The sequence below is a fragment of the Streptopelia decaocto genome (genome assembly GCF_964273445.1).
Source record: "Streptopelia decaocto genome assembly, chromosome: 3".
Lineage (NCBI taxonomy): Eukaryota > Metazoa > Chordata > Aves > Columbiformes > Columbidae > Streptopelia > Streptopelia decaocto.
Window position 1 is genome coordinate 38,523,192 of NC_138656.1, and position 27,511 is coordinate 38,550,702.

The 27,511-nt window shown below is 38.7% G+C and overlaps 1 protein-coding gene across 1 annotated transcript in view; it reads right to left on the reverse strand.

The window, feature by feature from the left end:
* Window positions 1-27,511, reverse strand: part of KIF26B (kinesin family member 26B) — a gene marked incomplete at its 5' end in the record, with an annotated part of 296,561 nt that overhangs the window by 182,375 nt on the left and 86,675 nt on the right. Inside the window, one exon of the mRNA XM_082049316.1 lies at window positions 24,580-25,113. Within this exon, the coding sequence (XP_081905442.1) occupies window positions 24,580-25,113 (534 nt within the window). The remainder of the gene's footprint in view (window positions 1-24,579; window positions 25,114-27,511) is intronic.

Consider the following 27,511-nt stretch of genomic DNA (forward strand, 5'->3'; position numbering starts at 1 on the left):
TGCCCACAGAAGTACCTACTGATACTACAATACTCACAACCTCAAGCAGAACATCAAGTTTCATTCCAACAAGTTCCTCAAGTCACTCTGTTGCTATCTTTTCCTTATATCAAAGCAAGAACAGGATAACAAACCAGAATTAGATATTTCATTATGGAGTTGTCTCTTTGGTCTTGTATCCAGTGGAGATGAAGGGCAAAGATGGTGATATGCCCAAATTTTGGGCCAGGCTGAAAACCCGTTTTTGTGTCCAGTACTTATCAGAGTATTGTTTATACTGTACAAATCTGTACATCTTGGTCAATCCACAGGTTGAGTACCTCACATGCTCACAATATCTGACTAATAAATCCACATTTATTACCACAGTTCAATATATATAAGGTAGTGGGTAGATAGAAGACCACATAATTCCTCTGGTCACAGTACCAAATTATCCTTTTTTTCCTCTGACATTGCTTGCTGAATGTCAGAGGAAAAAAAATCCTGAAGAACTGTGATTTGTATTTGGGAGGGGAAAGACATGATGTGACAACATTTTTTACACCAACTATCAAGCCACCTTTTTTTTCCTTTATAGAGAACTGTTACCCATTCTACTATGGCTAAGAAGAAAATCTAGAGTTTACAGCTATTTTACATATTTTTAGGCCAATCAGCTGTAATGCTTGTAATACATAAACAGAATTGTGTAAATGTACCCAGGATATATTTAAGGAAAAAGCACTCACAGAACAGACATTTCCAAAGCTCTTAGAGAATTTCTTTTTTTCCCTCATCCCAATTCAAAAGACATAGTTGAATATCACACTTTGAACATTAACAAACTCAGGCTCTTTGCGGCTCCAGCCACTCCCTCAGCCCCAATGTATGCCTGGCAAGTACAGTTCACATAAATCTACTTCGTCAGTGTCACTGTCTCTCTCGCTAGATATTGTTTCTGGATTTAAGGGGGGAAAGAAGATGAGACTCCTCAATTCTCTTTCCCTTCCTTTTTGTGAGTACTCATATACCATATACATGAGGTTTAAGATCAGTTAATAGGATATATTTTGAGAAATCCCTTTATTGAATTGTTGGCACCACATCACTGCCTCGATAAACAACAAAAAGACAAAGCATAGAACAAAGCAACTTTTCATGCCTCAATAAAAACCTTTTAAGTGCACATAGAACAAGACAGATGTCCCTCCCAAGGTCCCATTTTTTTCTCCTGTCTCATAAAAGCAAAGCATCCATTAAGCTTCTCTTTCACTGCTTTCTGACAGTATTCAGCAAGAGCTGGAGATAAGTCATGATTTAAATTCTCTACTTCATAGAAAAAAGATGGCTCCGCAGTTAAACCACAGGTGTCAGGCAGGCTAGATTCTCTTCCTATTCCCATTAAAGAGTCACTCTGTACATAAGGCTTGCCATCATGCAGTATGAGGTTAATTATATTTACATAAGGGCATTTTACAGCCAAGCTCATTAATGTTTCTGAAGCTCCTAGCTGAGGACTCCCAACTGAAATTACTGTACTAATGGAAGTCAGCATGTATGAAAGATGTGAAACAACCTTTTCTGTGGAGGTAGTGAAGCATTCAGGAACATCCCCAAAATCTAGTTAACATGAATGACTGCAAAATGAACTGGATGCATAGAAATGTATGAAAAGTATACATATCTGAAGCCAAATTCAGGATACAAATATGTGTTCAAATTCACTAGAAAGCAATCCTCAGTGTCCAGAGATCCTAACCCCAGGAGAGAAGCTCACTAGCAAGACGAAACTGAAGGTAGAAAGCTCTCTTTCATAAACACACGCATACTTATGAATGACTTCTTTGGCAGTCCACTCTTGATTCAGAGCAGCACTGAATTTTCCACCCAATAAATACTGCAGAAAGTACTTCCTGGCTTATTTCAGATAGCAAACATCTATATTAACCAAGAAATATGTTGTTCTTAAAGAACCTCCCTTTCAAAGGTAAGTTGAGGGAAGCTCTAAAGGATACCCCTTCTCAATGCTTTAGCACACCAAAACCACCATAAATTCTTCTCAACCTACTTAGAACACAAGCTTAGAAGCTTAATTTCAGGTTTTTCATTATGCACGATCAGGTGTTCTGGCTCTAAAATATTAATCTTTTACCTTCTGTCCAACTCCTTCTGACTCATCACAGTTTACTTTCAGTCATAACAAGGCAAAGTTATTATTCCTGTTTGGCTCAAGGAGCCTCGTTTCTGGTCTCTGGGATTGATGAAACAAGCACTGGGAGAGGCATCTCACAGTACATCATTCCCATGTGCCTTTCTTCTGACACATGTATGGAATACCACATCTTTCCCAAGAACCAAACGACCCTATTCTTCCTAGGCTTGACCTACTCCTACCAATTCTTACAGGTGGAAGCAAGAACTCTAATTTACAAATTAATTTTGAATACTCAAATAATTATTTCACTTTCTTTAGTTCATAAGAGTTCACTGTCTGATGGGACAGTGTGGTAGATTGCAGAACCAGGTAAAAATCTTAAGTCTTCAATCAGCCACCAGCTTCCCAGCTACTACAAATTCCAGCAGAACTACAGTAACGTCCCTAAAGGAAGCATAATCAGAGAACAAACAGAGCAGGAGCTGACACTTCAGGAGTCTCTTCAGCAGAAGGGAGGTAAATGAATGAAATGTCAGAGTCCTGCTTCACCTAGAGAAGGCATCTCTCAGCAAGGGAATGCATCAATAAGTAGTAGGTCTGCTTCCTACAACTCAGCTATTTTATCTGAAAATAATCTCTGGAAATACTGACTTCATCCCTTTTTGCCTAACACGGAAGTTCCGCATTAGGTTCTCTGCAGCAACAGAAAAGTGCAGCTAAAATTTTTTTATGGTAGCATTCAAAGAACAAGGTGACATCTGGGATCCACTTTGCTCAGTGCCAAAAACAAAAAGAAAAATAGGGATCATTTGACATTTACTCTATTTCATTTTAGAGAGTGGTGTTGGGAGAGGTTAACAGGAAAGGGAAATACTTAAGAGTCAGTTTCAAATACCATTGTTAAATGCAGTTTCAAATGCTTTGAAGTAAATCTGGTAGGTTTACTGATCTAGCATTATACTGGATTTTTGGGGGTGGAGTGGTAGATGGAAAGTGGAGTCTTGTGCTGCCCACACAACTACTGAATTAATTTTAACATATCCTTCACAGAGCAAAAAGAAACAATTAGACCATTCAATCAGAGCAACTTGAAAGTGGTGGGGACTTGCTAAGTCAGTCATCTTTAATATACCACAGACAACCAAGGACATACTCCGTATTTGTTACAAATCACTCACTACAGAGGTGACATTTAAAAGATTATTCAGGACAAAATCCACCTTTAGAAAAAATAATTTTGAAACAGCAGCAAGATCCTGTAGCTAAGGGCAGTTGCATACTCTTATAGCATCTTGCCATTGGTTATGACCTTTTTCTCTCATAGCAGAATACTAAGCTGCTACAGCTCGAGATCACTGCAACCGCTGATATAGACACTGTGTGACCAAGATAGCAATTCCTGATAGTCCTTTCCTGTCAAAAGAATGTGTTCTATGAGGAACAGACTGAAAAAGGGCACACAGAATATCTGCTGCATTCGGTGTCCTTCTTGGATGTAGACACACCAAATACTGCTTAGCAAAGGCAACTCACCATTAATTGTGAATACTGAAACTCTAGGGAGGGTCCTTGGGCATGCTTTGCTCCTGTTTTATTCAGATTTGCACACAAAGTCTGAAATATTAATCTAGCAGAAGGGGCTACTGCAACAGCATAGATTATGCATCTAAACACAAAATGGTGCACCTTAGAAAAAGTGAGGTTTTTCAAAGGGGGAATCACTGGGATGGCAAGAATTCTGGTTATGCTTTGCATTTAACAAGGAAGAGTCAGTCTTTATTTAGCACAAACTACTTTCACTTAAACATTACTTAGTTACCTTGACAGCACCTAGAGCTTAATTGCAACTTCCAGCTTCCCGCTGTCCAAAAGAAAGGTGACCTTTGACTGCTGCAGCCACCTCCCACGTCCTTCTATAAACAAGACAGCTATTTAACACAGATCCAGTGCACTCCTCAGCACAAATGAAATCCCACTTTACACAGACATGGGCACCTCCCCCCCATCAAAACTGCTATGATACAGTTAGTTCCATGTCACACTCAAAAGCCCATACCATTAAATGAAATATTTCACAACAAATCACGGAACATCTGAAAATCACCTACTTAGACGCTGACCCAACAGCTGATCAGACATCCAAATAAAGATGGATTTCTCTACTTAAGACATTTTCCTCTGATTCTTCCTTCTAGCTCTGTCTTATAAAACAGTATTATTGATTTTTTTTTTGTTTATGCTGTATTTTCTATCATCAACAATTACACTATTTTCTCAGCCATCCAGTATTCTCCCTCTCATTTTCACTCATTCCATTCTTGCCCTAGCTTTTGAATGAAAAAGCAAAGCAAAATAAAACAAAACCAAAACCATACAGAGCAACAGTACGGACTGAAAAAAATCTGAGCTACTTGTGGAGCGCACTCTCCTCAAAAACAATACAAAGAGTTGAGTTGGTAACAATGAAAACTTTGTTATAAAACAGGAAATTCGCTCTCCTAAGCTTGTGGCAATGGTTCATTTGCTTGATCAACAAATTCCCATAAAGACCACAGCTTGGTAGATGAAGTTGATGCGCATTTCCAAGCAGACTTCACTATGGAGACAAGAGGGATATGGACTCATCTGGATCAGGCTTAGCAATAAATTCACTTTTCTCAGTTTGTCACTATCCTCCTGAACTAAGTAATCCAAAGGAAGAATAGTTAGTACTCTTACCTTCATCAAAAGGAATCAGTATACTGAGTCTGAAATAGTACTGACCAAGTCTGCTTTTTGCTGACCCCCTTTTTACTGATACATTTATTTATCAGAAAAGCAAACGGCAGGAAAAATGTTAGAGAAAAGCAAAATTACATCATCTGAAGCATTCAGGAAAGCAAATATCTACCTTGAGTGAACTTAACTCTTGCACAGAAGTTGCAGATTCTAATCTGTATTGCTCTTTTAGTCTGAGTGCCATGGCCTGCAAGTTTTGTTTATTGGCTACTAATTCATTATCACAAAAATCAAAGAATGGTTGGGGTTGGAAGGGACCTCTGGAGATCATCTAGTCCAACGCACCTGCTAAGGCAGGTTCATCTAGAGTAGATAACACAGGAATGTGTCCAGGCAGGTTTTGAATGTCTCCAGAGAAGGAGACTCCACAACCTCTCTGGGCAGCCTGTTCCAGTGTTCTGTTACCCTCAAACTAAAGAAGTTTCTCCTCATATTCAGATGGAACCTCCTGTGCTTCAGTCTGTGCCCATTGCCCCTCATCCTATCATTGGGTACCACTGAAAAGAGTCTGGTCCCATCCTCTTGCCATCCATCCTGAAGATATTTGTAAGCATTGATGAGATCCCCTCTCAGCCTTCTCTTCTCCAGGCTGAACAGGCCCAGCTCGCTCAGCCTTTCCTCACAAGAAAGATGTTCCAGGCCCCTGATCATCTTCATAGCCCACTGCTGGACTCCCTTCAGTAATTCCTTATCTTTCTTGAACTGGGGAGCCCAGAACTGGATGCAGTACTCCAGATGCCACTTCACCAGGGCAGAGTAGAGGGGGGGGATAACCTCCCTCAACCTGCTGGTCACACTCTTCTTAATGCACCCCAGGATACCACTGGTCTTCTTGGCCACAAGGGCACATGTTGACTCATGGTCAACCTGTTGTCAACCAGAACTCTCAGGTCCATCAAACTATTTTCTGAAAGGTAAGGCCTCTACCTTAAAACACATAAGCTATCACAACTCACCTTCCTCGCTACCCTCAGTGTTTTCTTTTGTCCCTTCAGGATCATGCCAGCCTTTCCTATTCCTCCCCAAGGAAGCTACAGGCAGGAAAGCCATCTTGGGGTGCAAGTTTGCTCACCCTCCATAGTGCAGAGCTCCCCCAGTGAAGAAGACTCTCCTTGGGCGGACCCCTGAAACGCTGCAAGCTGTGTCTTTGTGGGTGAAGCACTAAAGCACCATCAGCTAGACCCAAACATGGTTCTCATTCATGAAGCTACACCAGCCAAGTCTCTGCGGAGAGAACTGCAATGTAAGGTTTCTCAGCTGGTTATTCCCATACTTACTCTCAAAATGAAAAACAGGAAGAGTAGCTGGCAAAGAGAGGTTCTGGTCTCAATTTTGTGTGTTAAGGCATTTCAGCAATGCAAAAATATACTGTGCAGCAACCCAATAAAACTGCTTCCTTCCTTGTCAAGAAGACAACAGTAACATGGCAATCTGTGAGAAAGCTGAGTCTGACTAACTTTCAGAAGTGGTTTTTTTGAAATATAGTTTATTAAAGTTGTTAATTCTCTTAATTACCTGTATATCCTGCTGCTGCATTATAAAGCTGCACAGCTGGCAATTAATTGGATCCTTTTCTACTATGACTTTTCTTCTCCATCAGATAAGTAATATTCTTCAAGACAAATGCCTTTCTTTTGTGTGGCTCACTTAAATTTGATTTCATACATCCAGATTCAGTGACCATGCTGTAATCCCTTGTTACATTAGCTACCTTTTACCTTTTAAGACCTCAGCAACCAGGCTAACTGTGCTAATAAAACTAGTGCAGCAATGAAGAGTGTGCGCAGACTGTGAAAGATGAGCACCTCTGACTTCTGTCTGTCTGTACACATGGGTCAGCAGCTAAATGAAGGGACTGCAATTTTGAAGCTGAGGCACCAGTCACTGTGTGCAGGAGTAATGTATTTGTTATGAAAACAAACTTTCATTTCACTGATCAGTTACTAACCTGCCAGCAACGTCAAAGACATCATAAGAAGTTCAAATCTTACTGTAGCTGTTTCCCTATCACAAACAGCAATCTGTAAGCCATTGACCTTTCATTGTCAGTTGACAAGAACAGCCCTAGAAGCTACCAGAGTGTGTCAGCATGTGGGCTTAACTTAAATGGCATTATTGACCCAGAAAGCAACCTCTTTCTACAGATAGCAAGAGAGTAAGCAATAAAAAACACCATTGGTTTTTCCACACATAGGTGTATAAACTGGATCATTAGTCTTTATTTAAAAGATATATGATCAAGTTCTACCATGAAAACAAGAGGAGAGAGAACTACTCCATTTCCAGTATGAAAAAAATTTGACAGGCTTAGAGATTCCTGCAATGATTATTGCATTAGAATGTGGCATAATGCAATTCAGCTCACACACATAATCACCTCAAGATCTGACCTTTTTGGTGGGTAAGATCAGTACACATCTGACAGGTGTGTCTCTTACACAGCTTCTCATGGGAAGGGGCATGGGGCATGGGTTTGACTCCCAGAGATCTAGCAATGCTTTGAATCTATTCAGAAACTGGTACCATTCCAATGGCTTACCCATTGGAAAGAAATTACAAATATCAGGTTTTCTATAAACAGCTGCCAAAGGTTTAATTATACCAGTGCTGGCAGATACCACAATAATACAAATTCTTTTCTCTGTGTGTTATGTCATAAGATAGCTAATAATGAACCTTTATAAAGGAAGGAACCAGAGGACTTGAATCTTGCATGAGAGGCATTAAGTTTTGAAGAAACACAAGAGAGCAGGTTGCCCAGAGAAGTTGTGGATGTCCCATGCCTGCAAGAGTTCAAGGCCAGGTTGGACAGGACTTTAAGCAACCTGGTCTAATGAAGGTGTCCCTGCCTATGGCAGGGGGGTTGGAACTCAATGATCTTTCAATGTCACTTCCATCCCAAACCATTCTATGATTCTATGAGCTACTTTCAGGGAAGAGTCAACTCATTTAGAAGAAAGGCATATTTTGGACCAAGCAATATAAAAGCCTGGGAAATTTGAGTGGAGAGAGACTGAGAGATCTTTCTCAACTCAAATATTTTAAGTTTGAATATTTATTCTGTAGTATTCTTTTCTGTACACCTTCTAAGTCATCTTCACATAGAAGAACATTCTTAAAAACTGTTTAAATAAACGTTGATCTCTGGCACCAATGATTGTTCATACTGCTTTCTCTTTTGCTGCCTCAACAGCAAATATTAACAACTTATCTAAAAGGACTCTGAGAAGAGTCTTGTATATCCTGATCCATCCTTTAGAGGAATAAAACTCAAGGTGCGCATTTGAATGCTTTGTTAAATTTGCATCTCTCAAGACAGGTCTAACGCTCCAAGCACTCTCAGCTCTTCTGAAGATCCACTGAAACCTACAGGCAATAAAGTTTCAAAACAGAAATACTGTGTTCAGATCTTAGTGTCTAGTCATTAAGTTGATGCATCCCTTCTCTTCATTTCAATTTAGCTATTACCTGCATTCTAGTAAGAGCTCTGATCTTAAGAGTCATTTGTCTCATTCCTGAAGAAGAAAGCATCTCTTCTGTACTGTTTGGGCTCAGTTGCACAGAAAGCACTTAGAACTGCAAAGTACCCAGTCTTTGGCATGAAATTTAGTTCTTAAAATGTTGATATCAGCTTGAATGCTCACAATGAAATTAATATCACTGAAGCTGCACATATTCGGGTGAACCATTTAACTCATCTTTTGTAACACTGTCTAGGAGCCAGTTTGCTTTCCGAACGCTGACTAATGCTGTATGAGGTTATGAAGGCTCAGGCACAGAAATAAGTTTCTGTACTGAGTCGTAACAGCTGTCCACATGCACACACTTAGCCCGTGGCAAACGCAATAACGATTTATCTTGCAATCACTTTTCTAGTGCTAAGTCAAAGAAATTATCTTAATTTTGCTATGAGCATGCATTCAGTTACCATGTATTAGTAAGCTTGCTAAGCAGGTATCAAACTGATCACGTGTTTGAGTCCTAAGATTTAGATTCAGCTAGGAGAGCCAAAATAGGAGCCATTATGCAAGGATGAATGCAGATCTGTTCAAAAGTTAGACCATATGTTCAGAATGGTCCAGAAAGAGCATTTACCCTCAACTTCCATGCTGAAAACTTCTACCTTTGCAGTGAATGCCACGAACCATGGCCTTATCCACCATCTCACAGTGTAACAGTCATACTGAATTGCATTGCCCTTTGGCTGTCTGTAGCTGCCTTCCCCCTTTCTGTCCCTCCTCTTAGTAATCCCTTGCAGGTGTTCCTTCTTTCATGGTACCAACATGGGGATGTAGCAACAGCTGATTTCACAGTTATTAGTGCTAATGGGAGCTGCCATGAAATTCTCTCATTTCCAGAGAAGTCAGTATGCAGTTGCTAAAGAGGAAAAAAAAAAAAAAAGAAAACCAAACCAAACGCTGTTCTGCAGAAGCTATGCATCAGCAGGAGTGAGCTCTCTAAGTTTAACAAGGTTGGTCTTCCTAATCTCTGTCACAATACATGAACACCTGTCTTACTTTCATGTTAATAACAAAAATGTCCTGCTGGGGTTTTAAAATTATTTTATGACAGCAACTGCCATCATTTTTAACAGGAATACATGAAAAGAATTCAAAAGGTGCCAGAAGAGCCTTCAAATTAGATCACTAGCTGGACAGAAACAGTTCCTTCCTGGCCCTGAAGGTGAATACCTTAGGGCATAGGTTTGATTGCATTACTACCTTAGTTTGCATAGCTACAGCTGTTATTAGCAGTCATAAAAACCACTTGACTATAAGCATTTGACTTAGAGGTTACTTCCTGCAGTGAATTCTGTAGCCTGACAAGGTGCCAAGATATGCTATGCTGTCTTCTGTTTGTTCTGCATTTACTGCCCTCTCAGCTAAAAGCAAAAAGAGCAGCAGCACATCCTCAACTGAACACCAAATTAAGCTCTGTTGGTGCATACTGTAAACCATTAAGAACTGGGTCTCTCTGTGTTCCGGTCAACTTCCAAAGGCAGGGCAAAGAGGTCACCTTGTGAGCATCAGACAACACACTTGCTCTGGTACTCTGCTGAATGAGGTGGGTATTTCTCGCACAGCATTAAACATATTCTCAGCTTTTTACATATAGTCCTAGTCTACTACTTTTCTCCAAGATAAACGTGCATTTGCATCACCTCATTTGTTGCAACTTCTGTCATGTTTTCAATCCAAATTCTTTGTTTCAGTTGGCCATTTTCAACATGCAAGTCTTGAAGGGATCCAAGCCAAGCATGGTTTCCCAGGAACTAGATGAACATCACATTAGCTGAAGCTGACCTAGCATTTAATTCAAGTGCACACAATTATCTTTTCCCAGTATACATAATCTGCATTTTGGTCTGCAGAAACCATCGTAATCCATCTTCACTATGACAGCTTTGCACAATGAAATTATACTCCCACTTTTAATTCAGGGCCTTTGTACACTGAAAACTTCAAGCATGCTGACTGTCCATTCTCAGCTGGAATTTAGTGCATGTTCATTTGCAAACTGAGTTTCTCCTGACCAGTTAAATAAGGCCAGATGAAGAACCATATTTTCTCCTCACCACTGATTTTAGATTACTCTTTTTAGACAACACAGACACATAACTCCTTTACTTCCCTCAGATGGTATTAAAAAAAAATATATATATGAGGGATCAGTTTGGAAGATATGAATGACAGGCATGCATATTTTCAAAAGTGCGCAGTTCTGAAAAGTGAAGAATAGAGTGGAAGAGGCACTGGCTCTAGTCTGGCTGTGCTCTACAGCCCTTTCTGAAAAGGTGGGAGAGGAAACAATTGAATATACTTAACCTGCAGCACTAACAAATGGTAACCGTTCCTCAAAAGAGCATTTTCTTTCAAATTCCATCAGTATAACCTATCCTGAGAATTTTGGATGGACAACTAATCAATCACTTGATTCATTTAGGGTTATTTTCCAGTAAAACATAACTTAGATCAAACTAAGGCTATACTCCATACAGCTTTAATGATCTTCTGACTAGGAGAAGGGCTACAAAAGGTAAATAAATGGCAGTTCTACGCAAAGTCTTCTGCATCTTACTACCTAATGTGTTTAACTTTGGAATGCAGTGTGCACAGTAAATATTACCAATTATTTACTCTTTACTCATAGGTACACTTGGTGTCTATTTTCAAAGCTGAATTTGTTCACAGTACATCCACTATGTGTTCTTCCGGATTTTGTCATGAATTATTGCCAGTATCTGTAGTACATTAATCGCAGGTAGACCTGTACTTTGTGAATCATTTAAGGCCCTTGTCATTTTCTTAATTTCTGCATCTTTGTAGGTGTATTATTTCCTAATTTTTACCACTAACATTTGCTAATTTTTATTCTTCTTCTTTCACATACCCTGATTACTTTTCCTGTTGGCGGCCTGAGACAGGAGAGAACAACAAAACTACTTGGAAAACTTAAGATATCTTAACAGTCAAAAGCCAGGAGGTTGGGAGAATATCAGCTTAAGAAAATTGTCTGAAAATATACAGTCAAGCCTTAGAGCTATGTTTATTTCTTCCTCATAGAAGTCAGCAAAAATAACCTTCAAACAGCACTTCTCTACTTTTTTTACTTTTTTTTTCTTTTTTTTTTTTTTAAGCACAGTAACAATGAATATACACTTTCTTCTACACAGAACACAAAGACAGACAAAAAGTTATTGCTCCAAGGAGTTTGCACAATAAACTAAACTGAAAAAACACACTTCACTAGAGTGTAAAAATAAACAGTTATTAAAATTAGTGCAGGAACTATTGGTTGATATTTTTTTATAAGCAAACAGCAAGATTACATTAACTAGCCCCTTGGGAATAAAACAGATTTACAACAGATTTAATTAAAGGCATTTAATGAAGTCCAAATATAAGAACAACAAACAGGCTCATCATCTGAAATGGTGCCTAAACTCTAGTAAAGCATTCTGAATTGTAATAAATGCCTCATGGTTATCTTCACTTCTCATTTTGGCTTTCAGCACTCCACAGAGGATTTTTATTTGCACATATAATGTTTTTGGGTTTTTGCTTTCAACTTGTTTACTGGGTTTGTAATGTAAAACTTTCAGAAGTTACTTTAAAATCAATTTTTTAAAGAAAGCCTTTAGTCTATTTCAATTAATTTTTCATAATGCATCATGGACTAATTTTCTTCTCCACAGTGACATGCCAAAATAAGGATCACTGACTACAGGTCACTGTAGTCAGAAAAGGGTCTTACTTGTCTCTTCCCAAGGTGTACTGCAGGCATTTATTAAGTCATCTTGCACAGCTATTTACACTAGGACAAAGGGAACACAAGACAGGCATGAACTAGCTCCAAAATGGAGAGCACTGTTCCATACATAGGATAATAAAGAACCAAGCCTGAAACACTTGTAGAACTGCCGCTTAGTGTGTATTCTTAAGAGGGGTTGAAACCCTTCCCCTTCTAAAACAATTGGCTTTCAGAACTCTGTGTACTCTGATTCTTTGATTTTTCTTAATATCAGCAGAATGGCATACAGTTGCTAAAAGTAAAAAGCATGATGATGCTCTGTCACCAGCATAGATTCTGAAATCAAGCTCATTCCACTGAAGTTTATGGGCAATCTCCTTTGGAAAAGCAGCATACGAGTCTTCCCTAGAGGAAATGAAGTAGAAGAAAAATATGTTTGTGTATGTGTATACATAAGTACAAGCGCACACAATAAAGGAAGCAGACCAAACACGCGGGGGAGGGAACAAACAAACAAACAAACCCCACAAACAAACAGAAGTGGAGTGACTGTATTTATGCATTAAGTCATTAAATACTCATACTATTTATGCATCAAACCAAAAATTTAGGGATAATTCTCCAAATACTTCCCACAACTAAGCTGCTCTGCTCACAATGACCACAGCAACAGAAGCCACACAAAATGGGTGCATTTTACCTTGTGACTAACCCAGAGGCCTAGAACTCCAAAATACCCATTCTTGCATAGTGCCCCCTACAGGCAGTGGGTTTCATGCTCCCATGGTTCAGCCCTATCCAACTGAAAGAGATTATTATGGAAGTTCAAGAAATAAATATTACAGTTTCAAAGCTTGATTTCTCCAGCAGAATAGTATTACAGAAGGTTCCCTAGTAGGAAACAGAGCATTGTAGAACGATAACAGGATTTTAGTACTTGCTGAAACTATTTCCATTAGGAATTAAGGCAGAGTAAACAACAAGGGAGAAATATCATAGATGCAGAAGCTTTTTGAAAGAATAAGTTTCAATGATACTACAACCTCAAAAACTTCAGAGGTCAATTTAAAACTTCTATAATCTTGTTCTTTCCCAAAGGCATGCTTTCAAGTGAATCCCTCTAAAGGAAAGCCCTTGCTTTTAAATTTTTTTTCTTTTCAGAAAGCACAGTAGCAGCTTCTTGTAACTGGTGAAGTGTATGAACTCTGTGTAGTCGATAAAAATTCCAGCTTAAGCTATATTTGATGATAAAACAATTAACAAGCAAGATATTTTTAGTCAGTCTCCTCTGTTTTCAAAGCTTCTCCAAATTGTTGTGAACCATTATAATTTCTCTGTTTCATAATCCACTCTGATATTGACTCTTCCAGGAAGGCACAGAAAAATCTAATTTCCACATATGAAATGACAAAATGGCCCTTTTTTTAATCCTGAGTGTAACAGAAGAAAAGGTTTTCTCAACTCTCTGCAAATTGCATAGCACCCATCTCAGGTATATTCTTCCACTTTCCTGTACATCTGCTTCCTAACACATAAAACATGGGACAATGAAGTTGCTTCCTTCAAGTGTATTGCCAAGGTTTAGGTTTGATGCTCAAAGTATTTTGTGTCCTTTTACAGGAAAAGAATTCTACGTCTGCAAAATATTATACAGTTATTGTTCCAGCTATCTTTCAGCTGAGTTTACACTATATGTTTCCTGGTAGAATTTAATTTTTCCCCACTCCATCTCAGTGCGACATTTAAAAAGATATTGGGAGCAAGTTCTCTAATCCCCTACACACAAACCATTCTCTTGCTCTAGTAGAGTTATGGTTACTGACAGGTCCCTTGGCTTTCTGTGGTACCATCTATGGATTCTCCAAGAAATTACAAAGGTGTTTCTACTCAGTGTCTTCAAAATGGGCACAAGAATACTAGCAGCAATAGCATTAACAAAAACCTTTTTTTCTCATGAACGATATAAAATTATCCAGCAGATAAAATGGGCTACTGAGGAGCATCAGTTGTTTTCCAGTATTTCTGGTAAGCATTTGTAACTAGTAGGTGTCCTCCTACTCTCTTTCACTCAAAAGGAAACCAAGTCATAATAAGAGACAAAACATTCAGGGGGTAGGGAGAAGAGGCAAATAATCACAATATATTAATATTATTAAAGTCATTGAGCAGCAAATGGAAAAGGAAGCATAGAAACACACATCACTGAGCTTGGAAAAATCTCATAACCTACACAACCTACAAATACATAATCCCTATCTCAAGTTCCTTTCCAGAAATCTTGATCTAGTCCAAGCTATCATCACACCAGGTGTCTCCATTTCACCTACTTATATAATAAGTGGGAATAAATCTTGATAAGCTGGACTCTGGCAATGTTTAAAAGGATCTTTACAACTGCTCTGTGGTGCAAGACAACACTCGGGAGATAATCAGCATCACTACTAAATCCTGGCTGCAAATGGCACTTCCAGGCATTTAGGATTACAGAGGTAAAGAGCCTTGTGATGACTGACTGGGGCAGAGAATCATGAAAAGCTGGTAACATGAGAACTAGATTTTCTACTCCAAAGCACTTATTTACATGAAAACAACTTGATCATTTATTTATAGAATCCTAGAATCATTTAGGTTGGAAAGGATCTTTGAGACCATCAAGACCAAACTGTTTAGCATGTGCACCCAAAAATAAAATAAAATAGATAAGCTTTATTACATGCACTGATGCTCTTGTAATTTGTCAGGGCAGCCTGCTGACCAGGAGCCTTTAGCTGTGTTGTTCCCCTAAGTCATCTGAAGAGTAGCTGGCTGTATTGTTTGCTGAACAGGTCAAACACAGTTTTGGTTTACTTTACTTCAAAGCAAAAAATCAGAAATGTCCTACAAGCTCTAAACTAAGCCTCAGTTAAACCTGCCTAACATTGCAAGAGTCTTCACAATGACTGTCATAGAAGCTGGACCAAATGTAGACAAAGCTTTCTGAGCACATCTTCCCTTTCAGTTCTGGCTGTGATCACTTCCATGATGTACCTGTATGGTGCAATTAAGAATCGTGTCACATCCATCTTTACCTACTTCACAATGGCAATGAACTCCACACAAAGTCTTCAGGGATCAGACAAACCAATCAATTAAGAAATTATTATATCTGATTACTATACATTTTTTTCTGATGTGTTCCATATAATTTCTTTAATAACACTCAAGTTAATTTTCCATCTTCTGTGTTGCACTGCAGTAACTGAGAAAATATACAAGAATAAAACAGATCTGTTTGAGCTTATGGTTTCTGTTTACATCCAGCAGCACTGCCTAGCTCCAGCAGCATAAAACTTTTCAGGAAGAAAAGCAATAAATGCTGTCTATCAGCTATCTCTGTGTTACAGGAGAAGAGAAAAAAAATATCATCACTCTGTATGCTTTAAAATAAAAATATTTTTCAAATCTAGGCCTAAACTCTCTTCGTAATAACCCTGACTTCCTTGCAAAGTAATAAAGAGTGTAGTAAAAGGTGTACATAAATCACAGAATTCACATCACAGGTGTGTTTTGTAATTATCCAGTGATACCAAGCTGCACTCACTGTAGATCAATGCAGCCACAATGAAGTTAAGGAAGCAGAAGTGATTTCATCAAGCACAGTTCCAACCTTTAATTCTTTTTCTGTCTTTCCTATTAGCCAAAAGCCTGTGCATAAATTTAGCCAGCTATTTAATAAACACATACGTATGCTACTTCCACAAATTTAAAAAAAAAAAAAAATTAAAAAAAATCAAGCATTTTGAAGTAAAGCATGACAGACATGGATTTAGTTCAAAGAGCTGTTACAACAGAAACACTTCATTTGCATTCCCACCCATACAACTATTGCCTTGCACTGATTACAGCTTAGTCATTTGATGCCCACATCTAACAGTGAGACCTGGGACTTTTTTGGCTTATAAAATCCAAGTCCTCGGATATCTTAACGGCATAATCGATGGTCACTCTCGTGCTCCCATACAAGGACGAGCTGCAGATGCTTCTGCTGAGGTTTGCTAGTGACATTAAGCAGAACGTGCACAAACCAACCCCTTGGAAGAAGAAAGCTCATTACCTTCCGTTCCTCTTCAATGTCGGAGCAGTTCTGAATTCAGCTAGAGAGGTTAGGTGGGAGTGAAAGGTGAAGTGCAGTTTCATTTCTCCTCAGAGCAGTTTGTAGATTTAAAAGATGGTCTCATTAGCTGGGAGGGGCTTTTTCTCATCCCTATACAGATGTAATCCTTCCTCATTCTTCATAAAACACAGCTAGGCACATTCAAAATTCAAAAGCTGCTGGACAATCACCCTTCTGCTTTCACTTGTCAAGAAGAGGCTTTCCAACAGACTCTTCAGTGTGGGGTCAGATCAGAGGTATATAGAAAAATAAGCTTCCCCATCCACCAGCCCAAAGAGAAGTTGAGCCCACTTAGAGTGCAAGACACCATATTCATTCCCATCACCACAGCTGTTCTCACCCTCTGGCTCATGGGATCTTACTGGGTTGATGCTGATCTTATTCTTATCCGTATTACACCAATGTAGCCATGCCAACTGCAAAGCATTTATCCTGGAGTGAGATGGAAGAGAGTCTGGCCCCGAATGTACTTTATCTGACAACCCCACCTCTCAAGTTCTCAATGCTCTGGAATATAAGGGAACAACCACCCACTTTAACTTGGATCCACTGAATTAAAGAGAACTGTCTCAGCAGAGAATTTGATACTCCATTTCTGATGCCATTTCAGAAACACTTTAAATAAAACAATGGTTTTACACGATAGCTGTGTGGAATCATATTTCAGAGCTACATTGGCCTCTAGCTGTTTATTCCTTACTTCCCAGAAGCACAGCATAGCATCAAAGAAAAAGGTTTTGTCAATTTATTTTTTGCACAGTAATACAATTCTTCATATTTAAAAGCCCAAACCTTTTCCTAAGCAAAATTAAAGCTTAGAATGGAATTTTACAAAAAGTAAACAAAAAAAATTTATGCTGGTGTTCCTGCATCTATTCTTAATTCTATGTCACATTTATGTAAAACAATATAAGAAATAAATGTCTCAGTCAATGAAACAATACATTGATTTGAGTGGCACCCTATGGGAATCTAAAGGTAAATTCCTAAATATTTGCTTTCTAATTCTTTTGTCATCCCCTCCTTCCTTTCTGCATCTCAGAATGAGTTACCCTTGGTTTTGTACATTTCTATTTTCTTTCTTCTTGCAACAGATGTTGAACAATAGCAAGATACAGGGCGAATGAGCCTCGGGACTGAATCTTTATGCAGCTTTAAAGACAAACATGTTGCTCATATGAATTATTTCAAACGAAGAGAGTTTCTAGAAGTCAAATCTTCATATGCTTGAGTAAGAAACTGAAAGAAAAAAAAAATCTGAAATGTACAGCACTTGTATTGAACTCTGGCAATGTTGTTGAAACTGTTGGAAGCACTGTTGGCTGATCTGTTTATCACAGGCCTCCATCCAAAACACAGCACTAGTCATCTGGTGTCATCTGGTGTTTATCCTTCACCAGGTTCAGGCTCTAAGCTAGGCTCTCTCTCCAGCTGCCACTCAAGGGCCACTTTCAGAACAGAAGGACAAAGCGTCTAAGAGCCAAGTACATCCATATCCATCTCCCAGTCAGCCCAGTTACACCTGTGCTGGAAAGCTTCAGTAGTAGTTTCAGGAATTCTAGTCCTTTGCTATATGTTGGATGTATTTAAGGAAGCCTTTCTCCATAGAAATGTGAGATACCAATCGCCTTATGCTATTCAGAAATCTGTCTCTTACTTTTCTTTTTCTTATCCTAATATCAGAAAGAAGGGATTTTTTTTTAATTGCCCACAAACACATAATCCCTTTATGAATTCTTTTAAATTTTTGACCTCGATACTTTTCCCACAGTAATAAGATACACAGAACTGTACACTGCATGAAAAGCGTATTTCCCCCTCTCACTTCCAAAATGGCTGTCTTTTAACTCTCCATGTTCTTGAACTATGAAATAAAGCAGAAGCTGAACATTTTTCTCTCTGATTCTGTGCCACCTTATTTACAGTGTGGGAAACAAAGGGATAATTTTGTGTTGATGTATCAATTTGTCTTCTCTTTCCCTCCATTCCATCTACACTTTATTTTCCCCACTGTTAAAACATCTTCTCTCAGTTTATACTCTTGTTCAATGATGCAAGCAATCAGCACAGCTATTATTTCAGGAAATAAACTAGCCTTACACATGGACAAAATCCTTAAGCTACAGAGCAGGGGAAGAAACCAAGACTCCAAATCCTCACTAATTGTGATCTTCTGGCTTTCGCTAATTTACAGGATTAACTCACTCCTCTAATAGTCCACAGATTTCTTCCTCACATCACAGCTGAGTCATGGGGTTTTCATACTCATAGGATAAGCCTACTTAGCTCTTTTCAGTCCATGGGATACCCTTTACCTCTTTCTTCCCTTGGTCACCCAAGTATCATGAAGGGGAAAAGTAATGATTCTAAGGTCATTAAGCCATGCATAAAAATGCCTTAAGAGATCAAATCACACCAGAGTAATGCAAAAATAAACCCCTCCTACAGTTCACATAGACTTCAGTTTCCCCTCCATGATGCTATTAGAGAATCAGTATACAACTGGGCTGTTAGTTGAAGGGGTGGACAGGAGGAATGAAATACAAATAGCCAAGTCCTCTAATATACAAATTGAATGATCAAACAATCATGGCAAAATGTCAACTGATGACATATACAGACTTCAGTAGGGCCACATCTAATTATTAGTGATGTGGTTTAAAAAGGCTTTTAGTCAGAGGAAAGCTACTTCAGAGATAACTAATGCATGGAGGATGAGAGTAACAGAGGTAATTAAGCACGGATATAATTTCAGTGCCAATGAATTTGTTTGACAATCTGTTTCTTGGCCTAGTCAAATTTTGGAAATAAAACTCCTGCACTTTCAGTCTACAGTCTCACTGTAGAGTTTCTTTCTTGTTAGAGTCCATGTCACAGAATGAAAACCACTATGAGTGCAAGAGTTTGCACAAACTTGTTCAGCATCATCATCCATGAGCTCAGAGTGATAGGAACAGTTTTCTACTATGTTCAGGGAGTCATCATACTCAAATGTGGATCTCAAATTCAGTGACTGAACTGCTGTTGAAACACAAGCAATCCAAAAAATTCTGGACCAAAACCTAACTGCAAAAGGCAAAATATCTCCTCCATTAGGTATATCATACTGAATTGTTTGTATTCACTTAAGAACACAGTACTAGAGGACACAGTATTCAAATCTCCTTTTCTTTTGTTGCTAAGATGCTTTGGCAACATAGGTCTGGCTCTAGGAAGCATGGAATAATTATAGAGACACCTTTTAGTCTACAGATGGAGCAAGTAACTTGATTTCTGTGCCTTGCATTTTATACTTTAGAAGCTACTTAAACTACCACCAGCACTGTTGTAGCAATCATGAACATTTTAGCTTTATCCTGCTGAATACTTTAAGCAGCAACAGAAGCAGTAACATGTGGAAGACAAATAAATTAGACAGCAGAGACTTGGAAAAAAACTTGGAATCAAAACCCTGCATGGGAATATTCCAGACACACACACTGGCTCTGCATCTGAACTCTTCAACTTGTGCCCAACTCTAATCATTACCAGTTTATTTTTTAAAAGCTTGTGCCTGAAAGAAGTGATGTGTTATGAGACAACCGTGACCTAAGTAAACTCCAAACAAATAATTCATCACTGCAAAACTCTAGAACAAGCTGGTACTTTCTCAGAGAACAGTGTTCTTCTAAACACACATTATACATAAAGAGGAAACAGAAAGCACATACTGTAGGCTTTCATCAATTGTACACAAACAAAGCCTTTGATAACTCTCTGAATAGGCTTGAGATCATTATGCCTGGGGCCAAAAGGCTCTTAGCGGTTTAAGATCTCATTTTCCAAACTTTCGGTCAAAAGCGTCTTTTTAAGTGCAGGGGAGAAAGGAACACTTTTTCCTTGAATACCGTTATGTTCACAATACCCCTACTCAAATCCTTACATGCACATCTTTTTCCTTACCAAATTCAAACTTCACAACCTCAAGGTCTGGAGCAAGAGGAGCTCACTCACATCAAAAGCTACATTTGCTGTTACCCATCCTTCCCTTTCACAGCCCACACAGTTCCTGGAACAGCTGGCCTTTTCCAGTTCCCTGGCTCTCTCTTACCTTCCTGTCACTCAAATCTACCAAACACACTGTGCTATTTCTTTGTTTTACCTTTTTAAATAACCTACTTGCAGACGTGAAAAGATTCTTATGCAGACCCAGGAAATGTCCACCATTTGATGTCCTGCAGTTCACACCACAATGCAGTTAAATGTCATGCTTTCTGTTTAGAGGCACATCAACATCTGAGAACTGTACAGTTAATTTAGGTTAAAAGAGGGTGCCCATTCTAAAGAGTAACAATTACTTTTAAATAATGGAGCACTTTTACTCCAGAAAAAGTGTTTTAATGTAGCCAGCTTAATCTGGTCACTATTTTCAACTCCTTTCCATTTGAAAGCAAACCCTAAATCAGTCTGAACTACTAAAGATTCAAATCTACCTTAATCTTATTCTTTAATGTGGTATTTTTGTTCTAGCTACTTTAGCAACTTTGGATAATAAAGTAATATAAATGTTACATATGCAATTTATTACCACATTCTGCATAAAAATTACAAGCAGCAAACACTTCACCAAAGTATTTGGACTTCTGGCTCTTACATTCATACCCGAGGCCCAAAGGTTTCTTTTTCTTCAGAAGTGTTACATAAATAACCAGTAAGCAACAGAAATGCACTTAACTCTGCAGTATCCTGTAATTCACAGCTGCACAAATAATTACAACCCTTCTCGGGTAAAACCTCACCAATTTAAATGAGTGTTCTCTGAGCAAAGAAGGACAGAAATCCCTCTGAGTGATAAGGAGATCAGCAGAAGCCTTTCCAAGTGTTAAAACAGTCTGATCCCCAGGGTATACAAATGCTACCTGCTGATGACTGAAAGACCACGTTTTTCAGACTCTGGATCAAACTCTATTGAATTTTGAATGGTATTTTCCTGCATGTATTCAACAGAAAAGGGTCATTTTTACCCTGACAAGGTAACCATTGCAGCATTCCAGTGTTTGTAGGAGGGTTTTAACAGGCCATGCTTTTTGTTTAAGATCAATCAATTTCCATTCCCTGCCTCTGATTCCCTGGTTTGTAAGAAGACCACTTACCAGCAATATTTGATTCAGGCCCTTACAGAAAATAGCATCAGCTGTTCATTTGTGAGCCAGGTCTGGGGGATACTATAGGTTTTTGGAATCAGACCTTTGTTTCCGTCTAGTCAAGGGATGGCTAAACATGGAATGACATAAAACAGGGTTGCTGGGGACTGATGGGGTCATCTACACCATCTCCGTATCTCCAGGTGGGACCAGTTTTGCCTAAACAATTCTTACCAGCTATTTCTCAGATTTATTCTTAGGAAATGTCTGTGTGAAAGTATTAGAAAGGTTCTTTTACATCTGGCATGCATCTTCAGTTAAAGACATCATTATAATACCACTTCTATTTTTCAGGCTGTAAACATACAATAAATTACCAAACCTGGTAGTATATAAATTCACATTTGATTTATTAACTCCTGATAGCAATTCCTCTTTCTGCAGAAGTAGTTGAGTAGTGGCATGTAATTTAAGACATGCCCTACACAACTGCAGCAGCTGAGACTTACATTATCACAAAACTCATTTTATTTATGTTATTTTTTTTTCCCCACCAAAATTGAAACAAAAATTGTCATTCATTTCCCACAACAAGGTTCTAATTTTAGGGGAAGATTCTAGGAAGGGAGCAACATCCTTGAACTTACAACAGTAGGAATACTTTTTGCTGCTTAATGTTGCCATGAGTAAATCCCAAGCTGCAGAATGTCACTTTCAAACTAATGTTTTCTCTTTTTGGTGATACTTCCAGGAAAAAAAAAATACAGTCAGTTTTCAAGGTACTCAACCATTTCTGGCAAGTTATCTAGACTGTCTAACAAGAGCTAATTTACAATGGGAGGTGTCTACAACAGGCGCCATTAAGTCTAGAGCCATGAGACTGACTTCTCCCTGTACATCAATTTAACAAGATTATGATGTAGAAGGGTACTGTACTTCTGTGTGAAGTTCAAGGCTTTTTATCCCAAGAAATCATTCTCTATTCCTTTTAGCTAATGCACAGTGAGGTTCTTCCAATCACTGTTCTTATAAGAAGGCAAGAAAATGTAATAAATATATAGACATTTGCAAGTAAATAGCTAGTAACGCTTTTTTAATTCAACTTCAAATCAAGAAGGGTTCTAATTCAGATGAGGTAACAGATTCATCTTCCTAGTGCTCTTCCCATGCAGAGTTTTGTAATTGTAACAGTAAATGCATAACAAAAATATATATTTATATGGGAGAGAGATATGCAGTGTTCTTAAAGTGTGTCGCAAATACAATTGGTTTGCATACACAAAAGTAGAAAAAGCAAAGGTTGCCTTTCCCTACTACTTCAAACTACAAATAAATTACTTTTCAAAGTTTTTCTTCTTACTTGACTAATTCCCAGCCTGATACAGATGCCAAATACTAAAATCCTTTCAATGTTTTTAGAGGCAAAACCTATCATTATTATTTTGTGACTTGACAGTTAAATGTAATACTTGAGTAAAGTGAGACTTTCAACATTTGAAGGTTGCAGGCTTAAAGAGAATATAACATTCACTATCATCACAGTCCGTCACAGACCAACATTGCTGGCTTTGTTTGGGGTTTTCTGGTTTGCCTTTTTGGGGACTTTTTTTTTTGGTTGGTTGGTTTGGGTTAGATTCAGGTGCTATCTTTTCTATTTCAAGGTTATTGAAAGGAAAGGGAAATGGTAGAGAACAGTCCTTATTCTGACTGAAGCCAAACTACAGGATCTGTCTGGAAAGTTTTGAGTATTAGATTCTCCTTAGTGAATATTTTTTAAGACAAAATGAGCCATCTAGGAACCAAGAACATTATTAAAAATTAAATAAAATATATTTTCACGGAAGATGAACCTAAAAGATTGCAAGTGCCATAAACTGATTTTCCAAATACCAATTATAATTATTCAGTTTTCTTAATGTGCATTCTTTGTTTAGGTTTTTTTTTTTCTTAGATCAAACTTAGATCAGGGGATTTTTTTTTTGATCAAACTATTATCACATACTGACCTGCTCAAGTGTGATTCATGTTCACTAGAGCATAGATCCACAAAACTATAAAGTCACATACTTTCCAGATAAAAATAACTGTAGCTCATTCTGGTTTTACCAAGTCTTCTTTGGTGCATGACAATATCTTAATGTTTCTGAATAACAATGCTTTTTTTCTGGCTGCAGTCTCAGTTGCTTTCATACTGATAAATGTTAAATATTAATTTAGGGACCTATCTTGCAATCTTTTCATAACGTTAGAAAGACCAGCTTCCAAAGATGTTTATGCCTAAGAAAGCCAACAGAGATGGGTGGGAGAACTCAAAAGAACAGGCTTGTGTTGCAATTTGCCAGTGCTTCAGCACTCTGAAAATCCCACCATCTGCAGCTAAGTGCCTCAGAAAGCCTGCCTACTGTCCTAAAATCATCTTCTGTGCAAGCTGGTGTGGATGGGTTCTACAGGTACTTATCGGTGTGTGTACCAGAAAACAGCAGGCCAAAGAGGAGGAAAAGAATATTAAAATATTCCCAGAACTATTAAGATCTGGAGACTAGCGGGCCTGCCTAATTCATGGGAATTGATAAAAATCAAAACATCAAGAATCAGTCTAATCTGCAGAAGACCACCAGCATACACTAGTGTCAATAAGAATGTATGTAACTTACAACACATCGATGAAGGTAGTGCCCCTATAATTAGACAAAGACTACATGATCATATGCACAACATGATGAACCAAAAGACCTTCTTGGTACTTCCTGAACACCCAACCAGACGTCACTGGTGCAAAAGTGATGCTTTCCACTTGTGAGTAAACAAGTGTCATTGGCCTCCCAGATGTTGCTCCAAGCAAGTATTATGAGCAAGAGTGAGTGTGAACTGTGTGAGGGAATAATTTCGTCAACAATTTGGTCCTATTATTAATAAAACACCTGAATTAATAAAAGGTGCTAACTAATACTGATTGTGACCTGTGCCTCCCCCAACTCAATCCTGTATCAGAGAAAAGGGAATTTATAGCACTCCTTGTTCTGATGCTCGCTATGTGAATGGCGCTGCTTTTCCCCAAGAGGAACAAGCAGTGTTAGCAATACCCATGCAATCTCTGATGGGAAGAAAATTAACTTTTTTTTTTTTTTTATACTTACTTGGTAGGGATATAGAGTGACGCCATTCGTTCTTGACAAAGACCAGGTGCCATCAAGGTACTGATGAGCCTGGATAGCCACAGAGTTGAGAACATTACCATTGCTAGGGCTGGTGGCCATTTGAAAGCTGACCTTGGCTTGGTGTCCAGGAGAGCCATTTTTCTTCTCCACTCCATTGACAATTCCTAGAGTGTTGGGTTTTCCACTGTGTTTGTTGGCAACAAAGCCTGTATAATTAGATGTAGCATAAGGAGCAGGCATATATGCCCAGTCCCTGGGCTGCAGGCTGCCCATGTGCCGAGGACTCACTAATGTGGGGATATTGGAGAGAGGTGGAGGAGAGCCTGGCGAGGCATCATAATGTTCCGAGTTGGCAGCCTGCTCTAAGGTCAGCACCATCTGAATGGCCTCTTGCTTCAGCTGGTTCAGGTGTGTGGCACAAACATCACATCTGTTGTCCTTCTCATTCCATGCCTTACGAATGGTGTTGGGAACTTGGAGTTTGTCATGAATCACCGAAGAGAAACCTGGATCCTAAAAATCAAACAGAGAAGGGAAGGGGGGAATAGGAGAGAAATGTTTAACCATGGTCACCACAGTAAAACATTATTACTGCTGATTAGGCATTTCAAAAGCCACTTTATGAGATAAATTTAGAATGCAAACAAAGGCCATTAGATAGAGTCAACATATGCCAGCAGCAGAGTTGAACAAAAATGAGAAACTAGATTGTGTTGGAAAGAAAAAGTATCTTTTACTTTTACTGATAAATGGCAAATATTATAATTCCACTGCAAGTGCTAATGCATGGCAGAGAGAATGAATTAACCTGCTTCACACCACTGCACCTAATTTCTGGCTTGAATGAAATCTACTCTTAGTTACACAGGTGAGATCAAGAGCAAATCCGCTAAAATCATTGTGCTTGTAGCAAGGTTCACAAATCCATCTACTCATCAATGCCAGCTTTTAGTACTCAAAATACAGGAAATATTCTGTGACAAAAAATGTAGAATTCCAAAGCCTGCCTATAAAGAAAAAATGAAAAAACAGAAGTACCACCACTCTCCCCAAATCCTTTTCAGAATTCAAAGTAGATGAATATTTGATAAAGTTTAAGAGATTTTCATCATTTCATTTACCAAGAAAACATTTTTCAGACAGGAAAGACACCCTTTCCATTAATGAAATTTTCTGCCACTATTTTCAGTATCTACTGATACTATAAAATTTAAAAAAACATTTATAAAACAGAAAATATATATGGTCAATAACTTGTAATGAATTCTTTTCTTCATGAAAAGCATAATTTTGTTGCAAAACCATGTGATCAGGCTTAAAAACCTCTTGCCTCATATCCTTACCTCATGGGTAGATCTTTGAATACCAGCAGTGCTTTCCACAGAGCAATCAATATACCACCCTGACCTGACCACAGTCATTGAATGCTGCCCTAAATTGCAAAGTGCTTCAGTAAGCTGTGAAGCCAAATAGGAATCGTGGCAGGGGCTTATTACCAAACTTACCTGCTTCTTACAGTATCATGCAATTTTAGAAACACACGATAATGATGTGTGTGTTACACAGAGTGAACAATGACAGTTATAAGATGGAAATCTTTATTGGAAATTTCTTACCACATTTTTGTGGCTTTACAGTCCAAGCAGAGCAGACTTTGCCTACCTCTCCTTAAGAACAGAGGGGGTAGGCATGGAGGGAAGGAAAATAAATAAATAAATAAAAATCACACCAATAGACACCACCCCATCAAGTAATTTGAAGAACCCCATGCCATCCAAGACAGACAAATTTCTTGATAGTCTGGCTGTGCTGGGAAAGAATGGGTAGGGGGTATAATATAGGGAGGGAAAGAAGTCATCGGTAGAGGGTCATATTCATTATGATCCATCTTTATTATATACTCCAGCATTTTATTTTCACTGTTTAACTACCGTGAACGGCTCCTCAGCATGCAGTGATTAATTGATTCATAAATTATGGTGCTTCTCTATGCACAGCAGCAAAAGAGGAGTTCTAGCCCCAGAAGCACAAGAGAGTCATATAAGCTGATGGGAAACAACAGGAGGCTGAGATCTGATCAAGCCTCAAGCTGGTCATTTCTATTCTACGCACAAAGGGGGTCAGAGCAAAGTGTGTCAGGAAGGCAGGAACTGGATTCTGCACCAACCCTCCCCCCTTAACCTTCAGAAAAGGGACTGGTGGAAATCAAGGGGAAAAACAGGATGCAAAAGATGTCAAATCTTATTTTCCATCCCAGACTATAACTAGGTCAACAGATCACATCAGATATAGGCACCTCATCCATGATGCCAGGTACGGAGGGAAAGGACTCTCTATTTTCACGATAATGAGCTAGACAAAGCTACCCATATCATTGAAGTGAGGTGTGAGTCTTCTTTCCAGGCTACTCCATGTCAGTCCAGGAAAAATCCTTGCCAGCTCTTTCTTCAGCTAGCTAATGCCACAGAGCTAGCTGTTGTTCTTTAGAAGTCAACTTTCCCTTAGGCAACTGGGCTTGAACCCAGGTAATTATACACAGCATTCAGATCCAGCAGCAGTTCAACGTGGAAATACCTAATACTATGATAAATATTCCAAGGAAATAAAGCCTTCTCTAATGTAAGCAAATGTCAGTATGATATAAATATTCAAGTAGCACACCAACTTTAAGGAGTGCTGGACAGCAGTGCATTCAGCTTCATCTCAGTGTTAAAACAAACATCAGATCATTCTCTGATACAACAATAAACAGAGAGAGGGGGGGAAGAAGGGAAAGAAGACTGTTCCTCCTCAGAAGCAGAAAGGAGGACAACGGGCACAACCTGAATTGATTACTCCCCAAGACTGGCCCTACTCATCTATCAGATTCTGCTAGATGGATAGCTTAACGCCAGATCCAAATCTGGAACAT